General features: G+C 43.9%; 1 protein-coding gene across 2 annotated transcripts; it reads left to right on the forward strand.

Moving 5' to 3' along the window:
* Window positions 1-7,731: 7,731 nt before the first annotated feature.
* Window positions 7,732-12,937, forward strand: LOC140076762 (large ribosomal subunit protein eL42). 2 transcript variants are annotated; one of them, XM_072123450.1, is made up of 5 exons: window positions 7,732-7,867; window positions 8,152-8,257; window positions 8,921-8,988; window positions 12,079-12,201; window positions 12,868-12,937. In XM_072123450.1, the coding sequence occupies exons 1-5, from the start codon at window positions 7,865-7,867 to the stop codon at window positions 12,886-12,888; spliced, it is 321 nt and encodes a 106-aa protein (XP_071979551.1). In that variant the 5' UTR covers window positions 7,732-7,864; the 3' UTR covers window positions 12,889-12,937. The 2 variants fall into 2 exon arrangements, with proteins under 2 accessions (XP_071979551.1, XP_071979550.1); XM_072123449.1 differs by lacking the exon at window positions 7,732-7,867 and adding an exon at window positions 7,988-8,023.
* Window positions 12,938-21,639: the final 8,702 nt, after the last annotated feature.

Below are 21,639 nucleotides of genomic sequence, written 5' to 3' on the forward strand. Positions count from 1 at the left end.
ACAGTCTATGAGGATGAGGGGTGACACAAGAACTTACAGTCTGTGAGGATGAAGGGGTAACACAAGAACTTACAGTCTATGAGGATGAGGGGGTGACACAAGAGCTTACAGTCTATGAGGATGAGGGGGTGACACAAGAGCTTACAGTCTATGAGGATGAGGGGGTGACACAAGAGCTTACAGTCTATGAGGATGAGGGGTGACACAAGAGCTTACAGTCTATGAGGATGAGGGGGTGACACAAGAGCTTACAGTCTGAGGATGAGGGGGTGACACAAGAGCTTACAGTCTATGAGGATGAGGGGGTGACACAAGAGCTTACAGTCTATAAGTATGAAGGGGTGACGCAAGAGCTTACAGTCTGTGAGGATGAGGGGGTGACACAAGAGCTTACAGTCTATGAGGATGAGGGGTGACACAAGAGCTTACAGTCGATGAGGATGAGGGGGTGACACAAGAGCTTACAGTCGATGAGGATGAAGGGGTAACACAAGAACTTACAGTCTATGAGGATGAGGGGGTGACACAAGAGCTTACAGTCTATGAGGATGAGGGGGTGACACAAGAGCTTACAGTCTATGAGGATGAGGGGGTGACACAAGAGCTTACAGTCTATGAGGATGAGGGGGTAACACAAGAGCTTACAGTCTATGAGGATGAGGAGTGACACAAGAGCTTACAGTCTATGAGGATGAGGGGGTGACACAAGAGCTTACAGTCTATGAGGATGAGGGAGTGACACAAGAGCTTACAGTCTATGAGGATGAGGGGTGACACAAGAGCTTACAGTCTATGAGGATGAAGGGGGTGACACAAGAGCTTACAGTCTATGAGGATTAGGGGATGACACAAGAGCTTACATTCTATGAGGATGAGGGGGTGACACAAGAGCTTACAGTCTATGAGGATAAGGGGGTAACACAAGGGCTTACAGTCTATGTGGATGAGGGGTGACACAAGAGCTTACAGTCTATGAGGATGAGGGGAGACACAAGAGCTTACACTCTATGAGGATGAGGGGGTGACACAAGAGCTAACAGTCTATGAGGATGAGGGGGTGACACAAGAGTTTACAGTCTATGAGGATAAGGGGGTGACACAAGGGCTTACAGTCTATGAGGATGAGGGGTGACACAAGAGCTTACAGTCTATGAGGATGAGGGGAGACACAAGAGCTTACACTCTATGAGGATAAGGGGTGACACAAGAGCTTACAGTCTATAAGTATGAAGGGGTGACGCAAGAGCTTACAGTCTATGAGGATGAGGGGGTGACACAAGAGCTTACAGTCTATGAGGATGAGGGGTGACACAAGAACTTACAGTCTATGAGGATGAAGGGGTAACACAAGAACTTACAGTCTATGAGGATGAGGGGGTGACACAAGAGCTTACAGTCTATGAGGATGAGGGGGTGACACAAGAGCTTACAGTCTATGAGGATGAGGGGGTGACACAAGAGCTTACAGTCTATGAGGATGAGGGGTGACACAAGAGCTTACAGTCTATGAGGATGAGGGGGTGACACAAGAGCTTACAGTCTGAGGATGAGGGGGTGACACAAGAGCTTACAGTCTATGAGGATGAGGGGTGACACAAGAGCTTACAGTCTATGAGGATGAGGGGGTGACACAAGAGCTTACAGTCTGAGGATGAGGGGGTGACACAAGAGCTTACAGTCTATGAGGATGAGGGGGTGACACAAGAGCTTACAGTCTATAAGTATGAAGGGGTGACGCAAGAGCTTACAGTCTATGAGGATGAGGGGGTGACACAAGAGCTTACAGTCTATGAGGATGAGGGGTGACACAAGAACTTACAGTCTATGAGGATGAAGGGGTAACACAAGAACTTACAGTCTATGAGGATGAGGGGGTGACACAAGAGCTTACAGTCTATGAGGATGAGGGGGTGACACAAGAGCTTACAGTCTATGAGGATGAGGGGGTGACACAAGAGCTTACAGTCTATGAGGATGAGGGGTGACACAAGAGCTTACAGTCTATGAGGATGAGGGGGTGACACAAGAGCTTACAGTCTGAGGATGAGGGGGTGACACAAGAGCTTACAGTCTATGAGGATGAGGGGGTGACACAAGAGCTTACAGTCTATAAGTATGAAGGGGTGACGCAAGAGCTTACAGTCTGTGAGGATGAGGGGGTGACACAAGAGCTTACATTCTATGAGGATGAGGGGTGACACAAGAGCTTACACTCTATGAGGATGAGGGGGTGACACAAGAGCTTACAGTCTATGAGGATGAAGGGGTAACACAAGAACTTACAGTCTATGAGGATGAGGGGGTGACACAAGAGCTTACAGTCTATGAGGATGAGGGGGTGACACAAGAGCTTACAGTCTATGAGGATGAGGGGGTGACACAAGAGCTTACAGTCTATGAGGATGAGGGGTGACACAAGAGCTTACAGTCTATGAGGATGAGGGGTGACACAAGAGCTTACAGTCTATGAGGATGAGGGGTGCCACAAGAGCTTACAGTCTATGAGGATGAGGGGGTGACACAAGAGCTTACAGTCTATGAGGATGAGGGGTGACACAAGAGCTTACAGTCTATGAGGATGAGGGGGTGACACAAGAGCTTACAGTCTATGAGGATGAGGGGGTGACACAAGAGCTTACAGTCTATGAGGATGAGGGGGTGACACAAGAGCTTACAGTCTATGAGGATGAGGGGGTGACACAAGAGCTTACAGTCTATAAGTATGAAGGGGTGACACAAGAGCTTACAGTCTATGAGGATGAGGGGGTGACACAAGAACTTACATTCTATGAGGATGAGGGGGTGACACAAGAGCTTACAGTCTGAGGATGAGGGGGTGACACAAGAGCTTACAGTCTATGAGGATGAGGGGTGACACAAGAGCTTACAGTCTATGAGGATGAGGGGGTGACACAAGAGCTTACAGTCTGAGGATGAGGGGGTGACACAAGAGCTTACAGTCTATGAGGATGAGGGGGTGACACAAGAGCTTACAGTCTATAAGTATGAAGGGGTGACGCAAGAGCTTACAGTCTATGAGGATGAGGGGGTGACACAAGAGCTTACAGTCTATGAGGATGAGGGGTGACACAAGAACTTACAGTCTATGAGGATGAAGGGGTAACACAAGAACTTACAGTCTATGAGGATGAGGGGGTGACACAAGAGCTTACAGTCTATGAGGATGAGGGGGTGACACAAGAGCTTACAGTCTATGAGGATGAGGGGGTGACACAAGAGCTTACAGTCTATGAGGATGAGGGGTGACACAAGAGCTTACAGTCTATGAGGATGAGGGGGTGACACAAGAGCTTACAGTCTGAGGATGAGGGGGTGACACAAGAGCTTACAGTCTATGAGGATGAGGGGGTGACACAAGAGCTTACAGTCTATAAGTATGAAGGGGTGACGCAAGAGCTTACAGTCTGTGAGGATGAGGGGGTGACACAAGAGCTTACAGTCTATGAGGATGAGGGGTGACACAAGAGCTTACACTCTATGAGGATGAGGGGGTGACACAAGAGCTTACAGTCTATGAGGATGAAGGGGTAACACAAGAACTTACAGTCTATGAGGATGAGGGGGTGACACAAGAGCTTACAGTCTATGAGGATGAGGGGGTGACACAAGAGCTTACAGTCTATGAGGATGAGGGGGTGACACAAGAGCTTACAGTCTATGAGGATGAGGGGTGACACAAGAGCTTACAGTCTATGAGGATGAGGGGTGACACAAGAGCTTACAGTCTATGAGGATGAGGGGTGCCACAAGAGCTTACAGTCTATGAGGATGAGGGGGTGACACAAGAGCTTACAGTCTATGAGGATGAGGGGTGACACAAGAGCTTACAGTCTATGAGGATGAGGGGGTGACACAAGAGCTTACAGTCTATGAGGATGAGGGGGTGACACAAGAGCTTACAGTCTATGAGGATGAGGGGGTGACACAAGAGCTTACAGTCTATGAGGATGAGGGGGTGACACAAGAGCTTACAGTCTATAAGTATGAAGGGGTGACACAAGAGCTTACAGTCTATGAGGATGAGGGGGTGACACAAGAACTTACATTCTATGAGGATGAGGGGGTGACACAAGAGCTTACAGTCTATGAGGATGAGGGGGTGACACAAGAGCTTACAGTCTATGAGGATGAGGGGGTGACACAAGAGCTTACAGTCTATGAGGATGAGGGGGTGACACAAGAGCTTACAGTCTATGAGGATGAGGGGGTGACACAAGAGCTTACAGTCTATGAGGATGAGGGGGTGACACAAGAGCTTACACTCTATGAGGATGAGGGGGGGAAACAAGAGGTATAAGATCTTGTATAATGGTCCAGTCATTCTTTATAAGGGAACAGAATAAAATAATTTAACCCCTTAACGCCCTGCGCCGTAGCTCTACGGCGCAGAGGTATTGGGGATGTATGAAGAGTGCTCACGGGCTGAGTCCTCTTCATACAAAGGTGGGGGTTGTTGCATATCACTTACATGTGATGTAGCTCTGTACGCAGAAATATGAAAAAGTTATGGTTGTCAGATAATGGCAAAACAGGGAGAAGGTATTTTTTTAATTTAATAATGACCACCCACTCACTTTAGACTTCAGGCGGTGAAAAGCCATAGTCTGCAATAATGTGTTTCGGCATCGCTACAGCTATGATCGCAGGTGCAGAAACAAATCTCCCGATGTCACAGACAGCCTTAGGAAGAAGATAGAGGCATGTTTTTTATAGCTCTATGCAATGAATAGAAAAGCTTGATGAACCTGCCGATCACATGATCATGTTACCAGTACAGCTCTGATCAGACATAAGTTACAGTGGAAATCTAGGAAAGAATTATTTTTTTTTTAAACCCTGTGAAATTATCCCCAGGGGGCTTTTATGACCTTGTGGGGGTAAATATAAAGTAAAAAAAAACAACACACACACAAAAATGATAAATAAATATATAAAAATGCATAAAAATCTTCCCCAATTAAATTGTAAAAAATCCCCGCTAGACTATGACAAACATCACTGTTGTCACCCTATTTGCCCGAGACTGTACACATTGGGGCAGATTTACTTACCCGGTCCATTCGCGATCCCGCGGTGCGTTCTCTGCGCTGGATTCGGGTCTGGCCGGGATTTATTAAGGCAGTTCCTCCGCCATCCACCAGGTGGCGCTGCTGCGCTGAAAAGCATCGGAACGCGCTGGAGTTCACCGGCTCGGGCTGAGTGAAGGTAAGTGCAATCTCCGCGACAGATTTTGTGTTTTAAATGCGGCGGTTTTTCCGAATCCGTCGGATTTTCGTTCGACCACGCCCCCTGATTTCCGTCACGTGAATGCCAGCGCCGATGCGCCACAATCCGATCGCGTGCGCCAAAATCCCGGGGCAATTCAGGGAGAATCGGCGCAAATCGGAAATATTCAGGTAACACGTTGGGAAAACGCGAATCGGGTCCTTAGTAAATGACCATCACTCACTTAGGAATTAAATTTATAAATTTAAACATGTATAATGTTAATTTTGAGTTCATTTTAAAAAATGTACAATACATTACCAAAAAAACATTTTTCCACTTTTTAACCTGAAATAAAACTAATTTTTGCTACCAACAAGTGTCATGTAAAAAAGTAGTGTATCACGCACAAAAAGTATGTTATGGTCTTTAAAGCAAATCTTCCAACAAAATGAATCATGATAAGCCAGACTGACTGCACAAATGCTGAGGGAGCAGGGGGTAACAGCATATAACGCTACAGCACGGTGGAGCGCTAGTTACATCCCTACCAGAGCCCTTCAGGCTCATTAGCATGATTTCAAAAGTTGATTTTACGAGGGATGAGCCCATAACAAGTATAAGGTAACAAGTATAAGAGGATGACCCTGGTTTATCTAGATTTTGATGTTAACCACTATGTTCGAAAAATTGCTAAAAATACTGGTCATTAACCCCTTACCGACAATGGACATAGTAGTATGTCACGGACGGCAGTGACTTCCCGAATTGTGGCATACTACTACGTCCAGAACGGAGCCGGCACCAGAAGCTGAGTTGTCAGCTATATGTTACACCAACGATCGGAGATATAGCCATATATGGGGTGGCACTCAGAGATCTCCCTGTGGGCACGTGGGCTGTTTACCATGCACAGAGTTTGCCAAATATGGCATCTTCCTGCAGTGTCAGGCAGAGTGCGTTATTTTAAAGAGACCCATCTTCGGCTGCCTGGGACTGCAGGAATAGTGAGAAGGAGTGATTAGGGACTTTTTAGAGCTATTAGAGAACTTGCTCCGGGCCCCCACGATTCTTCCTGTTTAGGGGGCCCTACCGCCTTTGAATGGTATTTGGGTATTTGAATGTCAACATGTTACTGCCATGTTGACATTTTAGGAAAAGTTTGCAGGTTTTGGGTCATATTTTGGCACTTTGTTAGGGTAGGATTCAAGACATCCTCTTTTAGTGTGCGTTGGCTGCGTGTTTCTAATCAATAAGCATGTGTGCACATCATAAGAAATTAATTCAGACACATTTGCTGATTTAAATCTCACTCATGCGATCATTGCCATGGCAAATCTGCACTGCTAGAACTTTATTTGTTTTCACAAAACTATATAGAAATTATGGAAGAAGCAGAAGGGGCGGAGAATTCCCAGCTCGTGTAATCTCTTGATTGGAGAACTTCCTTGCTGTTGCTTATTGACGTCAGGATTGAAGTCTTGTTGACATTCTTTAGCCTTAATTGTTTTCATTATGATCACGATGTCGGCGCCATCTTATAATGAAGTCTCTGTTACATTGCTTTTAGGAAAATAGAACAAGTAGAAATGACAGGATTTGATCTATCAGCAGGTTTACCTTAACAACTTGATATTAAAAAGGTTCACCATCACTGGCCTAGGGGGGTTCTAAAAAAATAGTCAAAATTTAAAAAAAAACAACCTAAAAGCTCCCCCTTCCCGAGAACTGATATAAAAATAAACAATAAAAATGTTAGGTATTGCTGTATCCCAAAAATGTAATGTATAGAAAGTCGAACAGTCCCACAATATGAATCAATGCAAACATCATCAAGTCCTGCAAAAAATGACCCCTCACACAGCTCCGTACGCCAAAGAATGAAAAGGTTATTAGTGGCAGAATGTGGCAAAAAGAAATTTCTTTTCGTACAAAGGGTAAGACCTGCATAAATTTGGTATCTCTCTAATTGCGCCGAGCCAAATAATAATGGTGAGGTGACATTTGGAGTGCAGAGAGAAATCCATCAAAACGGAGGCCAGAAGAAAATGGCGCAGAAGCTTTTTTGTCAAGTTGACTGAATTTGGATTTTTTTTCCCGCTTTCCAGTACATGGTATAGAATATTAAATACCACCAATAGAAAGTACGATTTGTCAGACAGAAAACAAGCCCTTATAAAGCTCTGTACACGCAAAAAAAAATTTATGAATTTTTTAAAGAAGGGGAGCAAAAAATGGAAACGCAAAAACAAAAATAGTTAATGGCAGGAAGGGGTTAAATCTACGGTGAAGAAGGACCTATATGTCAAATCCCATTCAAGGCAAAAAAGGAAGGCACCACAAGGGGTCCATCCAAATTATGAATAAACAAGCAAAAACCAATGTATGTTTACAATTTTTATTTTTCCAGAACAATTTCACTGACATCTACGATCTGTCAGGGAGGCCTTAGGTAACATCCGGGCTATTTCTGCTAGTGATCCCGCTGTGTACAGTCCTCCAGGACTAGTAAGCGCCGCCGGCTTGTCTCGGCTCTAGCTAGTACTCTCTATCCAGCGGCGCGCTCTATGGTGGCCGGCTGTACGCTTATGACTGAACTTCCGTTTCCTGTCCTTTCCTCTTTTCGCCGTCAGCCAAGATGGTGAGTGGATTCAGCCAGCGCTTACTGTGTAATCAATCCCCGCGCATCCTCCGTGTGTGATGGCGCTGCCAACCCGTAACTTGTCTGTTTAGTGCCGCTTCATCCAGTGGGTGACAGCCGGGATGTTATTGCTGCATGTTGTTTCGGTGTCTCCAAGTAATTCCTGCTTTACGGCAGCGGGCCCCCCCGTAAACTGAGCGGGACTGGGCCTGCCGATTTTCTAGTCCTAGACCATGTGAATGTAGAAATGCAGCTCTCGTCTTATCCGTGCGTCTTCTCTTCAGGTGAACGTCCCTAAGACCCGGAGAACCTACTGCAAGAAATGTGGGAAGCACCAGCCCCACAAAGTGACGCAGTACAAGAAGGGTAAAGACTCTCTCTATGCCCAAGGTAAGACCACACCGGCAGCGATAGGCCCAGCACCCCCGGGAGTGATGTCCTGTCATGGCTGCACCATGCACACACGCCTGTGGTAACATCTTACCAGCCAGATCTTCAGGGAGGGTTTTATTTAAAGGGCCTTTAGTTTTGGTTTTAGCCTCCATGTATGACTACCAGGCAGCAGCTTGGCCTGCTATAATGCAGCCTCTGTTTACATCAGACTGACGCTTTGTAGTCAGTGGCTGTACTAGGATGCTGGGAGTTGTAGTACGGGGGTGCTCTAGTCTTACTGTCATTTAATATAACATAACCTGTTTCATCTGCATAAATGGGTAATGAAATAGAATATCCCTCAAGTTGCACTACTGATCAGTCTTACTGATAAACCCCAGGGAGGCCAGGGTAGGGGGAAAAAAACCTACCTTCCTTCCCCTTATAAAGGGTGCTTTAGGTTATTTTAAGGGAAGTTTTTATTTGCCCCCATACAAGCTGTCCCCACACAGGCCAGTTAGATAGATGGGGGACAAATTCTCTGGTAATAAAGATGTTTTGTTTTTATATTTATTATAGCTGTACATGGTAAACATTCTATGAGCTGTTATACAACAGACAAGTGTTTTTTTTTCCTCTTAATTCTGTAAATTAACAACTTTTTTTTTTTTACCTTTTTAGGAAAGAGGCGTTATGACCGCAAGCAAAGTGGTTATGGTGGACAGACCAAGCCTATTTTCCGTAAAAAAGTAAGTATTGTAATGACTCATGAAATTATTAGCAGTAATTAGAGATAAGCGGATCTGATGTCTCCATACCAGCCCAGCAAAACTCTACTCATAGCTACTAGAAAGAATGGGTCTGCTACTCATGTTTAGAGATGAGTGTACCTGAACTTTTAGGTTCGGTGTCCTGTTTGGCAGCTGCGCCTAACCTGGACACGACATTTGGGCTACAGGTCATTAGGTTTGGCTTTGATTGACCAGGCGGATGCTAACCCTAAATCTTGGGTATGCACATTTCTAGTCCATGACCTGTAAGCCCCCACATTAATACGTCATCATGTTGGGGGGGTCACTTTTCACTGGGGGGTTTTTAAAATCCCATCTGCCATGGTGCTATGGATCTCAGTGAATTTGTAGGTCTTGCCATCTGCTGACAATACTTTCTGCCTTTAAAGGTTAAAGGGGATGGGAATAATTTCCATCAATGTAGCCATGTTGTCTTTTAGAAACAAGATGGCTTCATTGACTGTGACCACCGCTTTACCCTGACAGCAGTGGCCAGACATGTGCTATTCAGCTCTACCTGACCACATGGAATCAGTGTTCATCACAGGATGACTGAGACTTGCAGTCCATTTCATATGCACAAACAATTTATTTTCTTTGTGCTATTGCTCCTCCAGAGGTTGTTTCTGAGGGTGATGTCAGACGTGACACTTTGTCTGCGTTTGCAAGCGCAGACAAAGCCGCACCCACCGGGGTGGCCTGCGGCCTCATCGCAGAAAAAGCGGTACGTCTGATATCACCCTTGGGGACAACATGTTTAGTTTATGGAAACTTATCCTCACACGGGTACATTTATTTAATAATTGAATTGAAGAAATGTATGTATATAGCAAATGTTATTAAAATGAATGAGAATACCACTTTAATACTGGGGTCAGTAATAGTGTGATAAGGGAGTTCTGTCTGTTTTAGGCCCCTTTCACACTTGCGTTTTTCACGCGCGTTTTCTGCGCATGCTTTTGACGCGCAGAACTTGCATTGCACTCTGACCTATTGTAACCAATGGGTCTTTTCAGACTTGCATTTTTTTTCACGCACACACGCGCGTTTTTTTAACGCGCGTTTAAATCTTGACATGCTCTACTTTTGCAAGTCACGCGCGTGAAAAACGCACCATACAAGTCTATGGAGATGCATCAAAAACGCATTGCACTCTGAGACACTTGCAAGTGCAATGCGTTTTTCACGCATCAATTGCCATAGAAAATATAGAGCTCAGTCCTGAGTCCATTTCACGCGCGTTTTCTGTGCGTGAAAAACGCATTGAAATTGCATCAAAAACGCGCGTGAAACTGAGACACTGAACAAACTGACTGAAAACTGATTGCACTCTGATGCAAAATGCGCGTTTTTCACTGACCAAAAACTGATCGCACCCTGATCAAACTCTGACGTGAAATGCGGGGCCTTAGGGTGCTGTCACACATTCTTTTTAAACGGACTGAAAACACATGCGTTTTTGTAAGCTAACCATGCGTTTGGCTGCGTTTAATCTGTTTCACAGCTGCCTACCCTTCTAGAAATGAAGATAAATGAGTTCAAACCAGCCAAAGGCATAGTAAACATACAAAAATGTTTTAAACGAACTGAAACGCATGCTTTTTAACGGTCAAAAAACGCGACATGTGGCAGCGCCCTTATACTACAGCTTTAATAGTTGTTTATTTGGTGTAAGGTGATACAGGACTGCACGGTACTCTTACCATGAGTCTGCACTGCTAAGCCTTTATGCACTTTATGTGGATTTACATGCAGCCTACTTGTTTCAAATCAGAAGTTTTGTACTTGCTGTCAGAACATCCCCATTCACTTATGAGGATCAAACTTTAAGTTGTAGAAAAGTTGGTGATGAAACTGCTTTGAGGTCACTTTTTATATACAGTTTAATGGGTTGAGTATATGCTTGTAACTGTGCAACAGGTTCAATTTTCAATGTCACTAGAATTGAGCGGACAGTTTGTAAAATGAAAGTGACAGGTTCTAGGTGTGAGCCCATTGTTGCGTGTTCTGTTCGTTCTGAAGCAGATGTCTGTACAATGCTGAGAAATTGGTTATGTGAAATAGCCCTTTCCTCTGTGGTTTATAGTGGGTATGATTTGTGTTTTAGGTAAGAGTGCAGAGCTAGACTAGACAGAAGGACACATGAATCCAGTGCAGAATAAGACTATGACAGAATTCTCCTCCAGCAAGACTGTCTAGTTGCACCTCCTATTAGTTGGCTTACTTTACGCCAGAAAACTAGGGCAAAATTATGTTGAGTCAGCAGTATTTTTGGTGAGACCAAGCTTATTAATCCACACTTTTGTTGAAGGAATTATAGAAGTGCCAGAAAACTGTCTAAAACCTTTTTATGAATGTGCACTAAAATGTCTGGACCAAATTACAACAGAACTCCCCCAATGTGTTCAGTATCATAGGAGCTTGTTGTGAATTGGTCCTACACTGCCTTTTATAAATGGGCTGACTGCCCACAGCAATTTGGCTCTGCAGGCCCCATAGTGGCTGCAATGGCTGCTGCCCCTGTTGCTATGAAATGCTGTGTTCTAACATCAGGCTTATATTATCCTGGTACAGGGTTTAATTTTTATTTGGCTTCTGAATATTTTACTAGTATCTGACACATGGAAAAAACGAGATGTATATAAAACACAATGGCACTGAGCTCTGCTAACTCTGACATGCAGTTTGCTCTGCTATGCCTCCCCTGGATAAAGACCTTATGTCTGTAGCATGTAGAGCAAGTCTCTGCATGCTGCTTCTTGCCAGCAGCAAGTGTCTTGTAATGCAGGGGGGAGGGGCAGGAGGCAAAGAGCACTGCAGTGTGCAGACAAGAGAAGCTATTCATTAACAGAATCCAACCATAGTCAGAAGATTCAGTATGATCTTGGGGCAACCAGATTGTAAATAGCTGGACTGATAGTTTGGAATTGTATCTGTGAAATGGAGAATGTATTTTATAGTTCTGAGTACATTTAAGAATCTTGTCTTTGTGAGAATACCCCTCTAAATAAAGGAAATAAAAATTCTTGATTTTGTTCTTTTCTGTAGGCAAAGACCACCAAAAAGATTGTGCTCAGATTGGAGTGCGTTGATTCAAACTGTCGTTCCAAGAGGATGTTGGCCATAAAGAGATGTAAGCACTTTGAGCTTGGTGGAGACAAGAAGAGAAAGGTAGGTGGTACATGACTGTCCCTATATAATGTGCTCAAACTATTTTGTGTAATGTTAGAACAGAAGGGGCTGAGCAGATTCTTTCATTGAATCAGTATGAATAGTTTCAATCCTCGAACTCCATGACTTGGCAGGGCGAGCAGCAATTAAGTATAAAATGGGTATACAAAATCTTTCCTTTCAATTACTTGCTCTAATATTAGATACTCGCATATTAGATTAAACTGCACATTTGGTACAGGCAATAGTAGATTGGTCTTTCTTTAAATGTTGAATGGAGTCTCCTGTAACCTTAGGCTGTTTGTTAAATCACTACTCTACACCATTTGCAAAGTCCCATGCACACTGTGACAACTTGCAGTAGGTTACATGTGTACTGCAGGAATAAATCTTTGCAATGCATATGTTGAGTTCCCCTCCTCCTGACACAGCAAAACCATAGCACAAAATCTGCCAGTTTTGTTTGGTTTGTTGCTTTTGTACTGTGGATTCACTGCTGTGTATGTTCTGCAGCCATTTGGTCATGTACAGATAGACTTTCCATACTTTACATTTTAAAGGTAGTGTTATCTAAAACTGCGTTTAGTGTGCACAGTGTAGCCATGGTGAATGAAGTATAAAAAGTACTTTGTCAACTGACAACTGTTTTTTCTCTTTCTTTTTCAGGGACAAGTCATCCAGTTTTAAGCTGTTCCTACAAATATTGTCTTGAAATAAAAGGAATTATTCCAAAGAAGTGTCAATTGGTTTTTTGAGCTTGAGCATTAGCTGCTTTTTGGGAACAACTTCTGTTTAGTACAGTAAGCGCACTACTAGTATAAAATGCTAGATTAACTGGTCACTTGCTATTAACTCCTTACTGAGGCGTGACATAATAGTACGAGTGTTCTGCAGCAAACACCCACCTCTAGCATCAATTGTGTTAATCCATAGTTTGCCGCTGGCGGCACACGGACGCAGCCATGTTGGCTGAAATCATGGTTCCCTGTGACCTTATTGGGGAGCAGCAATCTGTTGCTGTGGCAGCCTTGGGTCACACTATGTGAGATTTACATGTGGCGGTATATGGTAGGATCAGTCAGACAATTTAGACCCTAGGGGGTCTAAAAATTAAATGCCTAAAAATTGCTGCTTTTCCCTAGAACTGATATAAATTTTTAATGATTGGGCATTTTGGGATGCGGCAATAAAAAAAAAAAAAAAAAAACATTTTGATAAACATTTTGGCTATTTCACCTTTAACCCTGTAATAAATAATGCCCAAAATCAAATGCCAATTTTTGTCATATTGCTAAATATAACGAAATCAATAAGTGATCAAAAAGCCATAGTGCTAAAAATTGTAGCATTAAACTCCATGTCGCATAATTGATATATCACCCACAGCTCCGTACACCGAATTATGAAAGTTATTAGCACCAGATGGCAAAATGAAGATTTTTGTGAATATAAAACCTCAGAATGTGGTATCCCTGTGATCATACAGACCCAAAGAATAAAGCAGACATGTTATTTGGGGTGCACAGTGAAAGCCATAAAATACAAGCCTACAAGAAAACGGCGCAAATGCATTTTTTTCCACTGCCATTTGGATTTTTTTTTTTTCCTGCTTCCCAGTACACGGCATGGAATATTAAATAGTCACTATGAAGTGCAATTTGTTACACAGAAAACAAGCAGTCTCACAGCTCTTTATGTGGAAAACGTAGTTTTGGACTTATTATGGTGGGTGAAGTGAAAAATAAAAATACAAAAAGCCTGGTTAAGGGGTTAAAGCAATTCTACAATTAAAGGGAAATTCCCACAGACAAATTTCTTAAATGTACTTTATAAAACAAAGTGACACATTTTCTGAAATGCTGTCTTTTTAATTCGGCGTATAAGACGACCCCCCTAATTTCCTGTTTAAAATATAGAGTTTAAGATATATTCGCCGTATAAGACTACCCCTTTTCCAACGCATACAAAACACCGGTAAAATTTTTTAAAAAAGATTTGAATTTAACATGGTCCTTTTTTTTAATTTAAATTCTTATGACATGCAGGTATATAGCAGGAAAACTGTCGCTCATAAACATAAGGCATACAACAACAACATTACCATCGTCCATTTCACTGTAAATGTTACCATACTGTACCTTTAAATTTTTATTTTATTAAATATTCCATGCCATGTACTCAGAAGCGGGAAAAAAATTCCAAATGCAATGAAAATGGTGAAAAAACGCATTTGCGCCATTTTCTTGTGGGTTTGGATATAACGTCTTTCACTGAGCGCCCCAAATGACATGTCTACTTTATTCTTTGGGTCGATACGATTAAGGGGATACCAAATTTGTATAGGTTTTATGTTTTCATACATTTACAAAAATAAAACTGTACAAAAATTATTTTTTTGATTTTGCCAACTTCTGGCGCTAATAACTTTTTTATACTTTGGTGTACGGAGCTGTGGGTGGTGTCATTTTGCAAAATTTGATATTTTCAATGATATCATTTTTAGGACTGTACGACCTTTTGATCACTTTTTATAGATTTTTTTTAAAAATATTTTTCAAAATGGCAAAGTGCCATTTTCGACTTTGGGCGCTATTTTCAGTATGGCAGTATATGGGGATTTTACTCATTCATTACAATGTGCTAAAAAGAAATAGCCTCGGGTCTTTGGAAGACCCGAGGCTACCATGGAGACGGCTCGCCGCCCAAGATGACGTCACGGGGAGCGGCGATCCCAGGTAAGATGGCGGCGCCCATGCGCCGCTATCTTTTTGAGGCTGCTAGCACCGATCGCGGGTGTTACCGGTAAGCCTTTGTCGCAATATGCAGTCCTGGTGGACATAATTTCAGTCGCCCCTGTATCTTCTGACTTGTGGTTGGGGACGCCATCTTGGATTCCTATGTGAAAGTCATGGAGCGACGTTTCTCTCCCTTCCCCCTGCACTCACTGAGTTCCTGTTGGCAGGAGCAGTCTAAGAACTACAAGCTGTAGACTATATCTGGGAGGAAGGCACAGCAGATCTAGTGTTGTGGAATAGTAATGATGTAGGAGAGCTGAGTCATTGTGTGTAGTAGGCATCTAATGGATCTCCCTCCCCACTGTCAGATACTAGTACAATGTTGGGTAAGTAAATGAAAGTGTATATAACCCTGTACCCTGATAATCTAACCACACTGTCTGGTCACTGCTCTAGAGGGATCATAATGTGTCTGCTTAGAGTCCCCGCCCACACCCTGGAATATTACACTGAGTGATAGCAGCTGATATGGCACTGAGTAAATTTTTAACCCTTTACTTCACAAGTTATCTTGATGTGTTGACATTACCAGGGGGTTAATATTTGAGAATTTTAAAGCTATTCTGCACATGCCTCAGTACTGTAGGGTCTGTCACATCCCACTTGCAGCTGGAGCACAATATCCTCAGCATAACCTAGTTATCCAGGATCACTGCTTCTGTGTGAGGTAGACACTTCCACTGCAGGACTGTTAGCCTAGGAGCAGGTATATTTTATATTTTGGCGTCTTAATATTTCTTCACAGTAACAAATCATCTTTGACCTTATAATTTAACCCCTCTGGGCTTCATCCTATTTTGGCTTCTAGGACGGGGCGCCATCTTAGTGACAGGCCAGATTTGAAAATGCTTATACCTTTGGAACGCTATAAGATATCCAGGGGATTTGTAGATTGTTTTCTTGTGACACATTATACTTCAAATTAATAGAACAATATGGATGATCCCTTTTGTGTTCAGTTATGAAAAAAAAATGAAATTTGGCAAAAATTCTTTAATTTCAAAGTTCTACATTCTCTAATTTTGATGCAGATAGTCATAGCACCCAAATAAATTCATAACTTACATTTCCCAAATGTCTGCTTTATGTTGGCATGGTGTTTTAAGATTCCACATATTTTACTAGAATGTTGTGAGGCTCAGAATTGGGGCCAGTTTTCAAAATATTTTTTTCCCCAGCACCACGACGGCACCAACCAGAGAGAGGGATCCGCCCCCAGGGACAGGAAACCTGAGCTTAAAAATCGTGCTCCTCCTATCCTGCCTCAGTGGTTTCCTGTCCCTGGAAGGGACCTGAGCTCTCTGTTTGTTTTTTTTCTAGAACCGCTGGTTGGCGGTTCTGTTTTAGCTTACTTACCAGCGGAGGCCTCCAGTCAGGGAGCTGCACCCGTGGTTGATCACCTCCGTCCGGGATCGGGCGCACGCACGCCTGTGCTGGCGCATGATGGAGCGCGACCGGAAGTAAGGACGTTGTACTTCCGGTTCGCGGAGCCGCGTCTCGCCGACACGCGGCAAGATCCAGGAGGAGCCCAGGGATTGTAGCACTCCTCCTTGGGTAAGTGAAACGCCGGCAAAAGTTAGTTTTTGGCTTTGTTTTGAGGCTCTTAAGGAGTTTTAATAACCCATAAGAGCCAGGACCGTGCCGGAAGGGAGGGGGCGGAGCCTCCTTGATAAAAAGACCGGGGCTTTCTCGTGGACGGCGCTCTGACACTCTTTCAACATGGCGGAAAGACGTGATGCCCCTGAGCCCCTGAGGACCCCGACTCCGGTAATTCAGGGTGGTGAGTGTCCTTACTGTTTCTGTACTGTGATTATTCTGACACTGATGCAAATTTTCTAAAAACTGCTTTTAGGGAGAAGAGGTCCCCAAAAAAGCCACTAAAAAAACCCACCACAGGGATTGTAAGATCTGTAGTAGAAAATTGCCTGTGAACCATGAGAAAAGTACATGTCCTTCATGCATCTCAAAAATTATGGCAGAAGAGTCTGCTTCTTGGTTGGAATCTTTGCAGACTGTTATTAGAGAGGAAGTGCAGGTGTCGGTTAAAAATATGATTGACCAACAACCTGCCTTCATAAATAAAAACCTCCCAGGTCCTTCCTCGGCTACTCCCATGGAAATGTTATCCGTGTCAGAAGAGGAAGGAGAAAAAGGGGACGATTCTTCAGCCTCAGAAGAGGAATTGTCGGGACGTCCTTTATTTTTGGCAGAGGATACGGAAGGGCTATTGAGAATGGTTAGATCCTCCATGAACATAGAGGAGAAAAAACCTCATAAATCAGTGCAAGACATAATGTTTGAGGGACTGTCGGAGAGGAAAAGGCGTACCTTTCCTATCCATGATACCATTCGTTCCCTGATCTCAAAAGAATGGCAGAGCCCCGATAAGAAATCCTATATTCCTAGGGCTATTAAGAGGAAATACCCCTTTGATGACAACGCTACGTCCAGCTGGGGTCTGCCACCAAAAGTGGATGCCTCCATTATTAAAATTTCTCGTGGTGCCTCTTTACCTTTTGAGGATATTAATGCCTTAAAAGATCCCATGGATAGAAAAGCAGAAGGGTTTCTCAAGAAATCATGGGAATATGCGACCACTTCCTTCAGACCAGCAGTGGCGGCAACCTGTGTGGCTCGTTCACTCCTGTTATGGTTAGACCAGCTTGGAGGGGATATCCAGAACAAAGTCCCTAGGGAATCCCTTAAAACCTCAATAGCAGGTATCCAAAAAGGGGCGGCTCTACTAGCCGATGCCTCTGTAGATGTGTTAAGACTTTCAGCTAGATCCGCAGCCTTGTCTAACTCAGCCAGAAGGGCTTTATGGTTAAAGAACTGGTCAGGGGATATGGCCTCTAGGGGTAAACTATGCGGCATTCCCTGCGATGGTAATTTTTTGTTTGGGCCCATCTTGGATGATCTGCTGGAAAAAGCAGGTGACAAAAAGAAGGGTTTTCCCACTACCTCTACCCCTAATAGACCCAGATCCTTTCGGTCCTTTCGGAGATCAAGGTACCAAAGGAGGGAGAGGGAAAGCAGACCAGGTCCACCCAGACCCACTCAGCCAACTAGGGGTTATTTGTTTGGACAACAGCACTCGCAGTCTAAGCAGTCCACTTTCCGACCACAATGACGCGAGGCCCCAGGTGGGGGGAAGATTGTCCCACTTCCTCCCTGCCTGGAAACACATTTCATGCAGTCGGTGGATTCTCAATACCATATCCGGGGGGATAAAGCTGAACTTCAAGAACTTTCCTCCTCAGAAGTTCAGGATAACAAGAATCCCATCGGGGGAAAAAGGCAGCATGATGATGGCGGAAGTAACCGAATTGCTCTCCAAAAAGGTACTGTGCCCAGTCCCATTAGGGGAAGAACAGATAGGATTCTACTCGACCCTATTCTGGGTAAAAAAACCAAGTGGGGCCCTAAGAACTATCATAAATTTGAGAGAATTAAACAGTTTCTTACAGGTACCAAGCTTCAAGATGGAAACGCTAAAATCCGCGGTAAATCTGTTATATCCGGGGTGTTTTATGGCGTCAATCGACCTTACAGACGCCTATTACCATGTACCTATTCACCCGGATTATCAGAAGTATCTAAGATTTGCGATTCAGTTAGGTCAAAAGATAATACATTTCCAGTACAGAGCCCTCCCTTTTGGTATCGCCATTGCACCAAGGGTGTTTACAAAAATTGTTTCAGAGATGTCGGCCTTCATCAGACTAGATCAGGGGCTTTTTATACCTTACCTGGACGATTTTCTGCTGGTGGGGCCTTCAGTAGAAGCGGTAGAGGGCCAAGTGATCAGGGTCCGAAAAATTCTGAATTTTCTGGGATGGCTAGTAAATGTGGAAAAGTCAGAAATGATCCCATCCCAACAGAAACTCTTTCTGGGGGTTCTCCTAGACTCAAATTACCAAAAAACCTTTCTTTCCAGAGAGAAACAGGGGAAAATAAGGGAAAAAATAATGAACATAAAAAGGTCCTCACAGACAACCATCAGGGAAGGTATGTCCCTTCTGGGGAGTCTAGTGGCCACCATCCCCGCAGTTCCCTGGGCTCAGTTTCACACAAGAACCTTACAGTATTTCCTTCTTCAAATTTGGGACAACAATCCTTCTTCCTTAGACAGAAAGATACACATTCCAGAATTAGTAAAAGAATCTCTAAGTTGGTGGTTGAATCGGGCAAACTTAGAGCAGGGCCTCCCCTGGGTTGTAGAGTCAGAAAAAACTGTTACTACAGACGCAAGCCCGGGGGGTTGGGGAGCTCACATGGAAGGCAGAATTTTTCAGGGCCATTGGAGCACTCAGGAGGCAACCCTTTCATCAAACAACAAAGAGTTACGGGCTATACTAAAGGGGCTGGAAGCAGCTCTTCCATTCCTGAGGGACAAAAACGTTGTAGTAAGGTCAGACAACACTTCGGCAGTAGCCTATATAAACAAGCAGGGGGGAACAAGAGGTCCACAACTCATGGAGATAACCTCTCACATTTTTCACCTAGCAGAGTCTCACCTAGCATCCCTAAAGGCGATACACATAAGGGGGGTGGAAAATACCCAAGCAGACTTCTTGAGTCGCAACGTCATCCGACAGGGAGAATGGGTCCTCAATGGGGAGATCTTCAACCTGATAGCCAAAAGATGGGGGGTCCCAGAAATAGACCTTTTTGCCAGCAGGGAAAACCGAAAGGTGAATCGTTTTTTCTCCATAGATTGCAGGGATCGTCCGTTAGCAATAGATGCCTTTTCCCAAAATTGGGGAGACCATCACCTATTATACGCCTTCCCCCCAATGGTCTTAATTCCCAGAACTCTAGGGAAAATAAAACGGGAAGGGGCGAAAGTCATCCTCATTGCCCCCTTTTGGCCTCGCCGTGCCTGGTTTTCGAGTCTGAGAGACATGACAGTAGCAGATCCATGGGTCCTGCCAGAGTGGAAAGACTTGTTATCCCAGGGTCCTATCTGTCATCCGGAAGTGAGGGGGCTGCATCTTACGGCATGGCTATTGAGAGGTTAATTCTTGAAAAAAAGGGTCTGTCAGGTCAAGTCATTTCGACCCTTCAAAAAAGTAGAAAACCCATCACCTACAGGATTTACTTAAGAACATGGAAAGCGTTCTTTAGGTTTATGGGTCAGAGACCAATTGATATGTGTAGGCCAGATTTCGGTAACATTCTGGGGTTCTTACAGCTAGGACTAGAAAAAGGGCTGAAACCGTCCACCCTAAAAGTCCAGGTGTCGGCCCTTGCAGCTCTGTTTGACCAGGACATAGCCAACCATCCTTGGGTGTCTAGATTTGTTAAAGCCTCCGTAAGACTCCGCCCTACTGCTAGGTCAAGTTTTCCACCCTGGGATTTATCCTTAGTATTAAAGGCTCTGTCAGGTCCTCCTTTTGAACCCTTAGAGGTACTCTCTTCAAAACTACTTACCCTCAAAGTAGTATTTTTAGTAGCTATCACATCTGCTAGGAGGGTAAGCGAGATTGCTGCACTATCCTGTAGACCTCCATACTTTAATTTATTCCCAGATAAAATTGTATTGAGACCTGATCCCAAATTCCTTCCGAAGGTAGTCTCAGACTTCCATAGATCTCAGGATATAGTGCTTCCTTCCTTTTGCTCAAAGCCTAAGTCAGATAAAGAAAAGACCTTTCATAATCTAGATGTCAGGCGTAGTGTACTTCAATATTTGGGGAATTCAGAATCATTCCGTAAGACAGATAGTCTGTTTGTTCTCTTTTCAGGGAAGAACAAGGGGAAAAGTGCATCATCAACGGTTATCGCTAGATGGATCAGGGCTACCATCCAGTTAGCATATGAAGTAGCCGAAAGAGCTATTCCAGAAAAAATTCATGCCCATTCTACCAGAGCTCTGGCTACATCATGGGCAGAGTTCAGACATGCCTCATTAGAACAGATATGTCAAGCTGCATGTTGGTCTTCCCCCCACACCTTCTTTAAACACTATAGGTTGGATGTGGCGGGTTCTCTCGACCTTTCTTTCGGGAGGAAGGTTCTCTCCTCTATTATCCCTCCCTGAAGTTTTCGTCTCTGAAAATCTCTCTGGTTGGTGCCGTCGTGGTGCTGGGGAAAACAGAAGTTACTCACCGGTAATGATGTTTCCTCGTACCACGACGGCACCTGGTATATTCCCACCCGGGTGTTATTTCCTACTTTTTTCTTGGTGTCGGTCAATTGGGTGTCGCAAAAAAAAAAAAAAAAAAAATTTTTTGTATATATACGTTTAATATTCATATACGCACGTATATGGGTATATATCCACATACTACGCATGCATGGAAAATGTTTTTCTGATGTATTAACGATGAATCTCTTCCAAGTCTCTGTAACCCACTGAGGCAGGATAGGAGGAGCACGATTTTTAAGCTCAGGTTTCCTGTCCCTGGGGGCGGATCCCTCTCTCTGGTTGGTGCCGTCGTGGTACGAGGAAACATCATTACCGGTGAGTAACTTCTGTTTTTTTTGGAAACCACCAAAACCCGTATGTAGATGGACCTGCTCAACTTTTAATTGACTGAGAGGCCTAAATAATATCAAGACTCGTAAATTACCCCATCATGGAAACTACACCCCGCAGTGCATGAAAAAGCACAGAAGTTTAACCCTTTAGGGGTTAAAA

Source organism: Engystomops pustulosus, chromosome 9 (genome assembly GCF_040894005.1).
Source record: "Engystomops pustulosus chromosome 9, aEngPut4.maternal, whole genome shotgun sequence".
NCBI classification, from domain to species: Eukaryota; Metazoa; Chordata; class Amphibia; order Anura; family Leptodactylidae; genus Engystomops; species Engystomops pustulosus.

Excerpts from the sequence above, each read along its gene's own strand:
- LOC140076762 (XM_072123449.1), top strand. The coding sequence starts at position 8,003 with ATGTTGTTTCGGTGTCTCCAA. Across the intron at positions 8,258-8,920 it reads AGACTCTCTCTATGCCCAAG|GAAAGAGGCGTTATGACCGC; the intron begins GTAAGACCACAC and ends TTACCTTTTTAG. Across the intron at positions 8,989-12,078 it reads AGCCTATTTTCCGTAAAAAA|GCAAAGACCACCAAAAAGAT; the intron begins GTAAGTATTGTA and ends TCTTTTCTGTAG.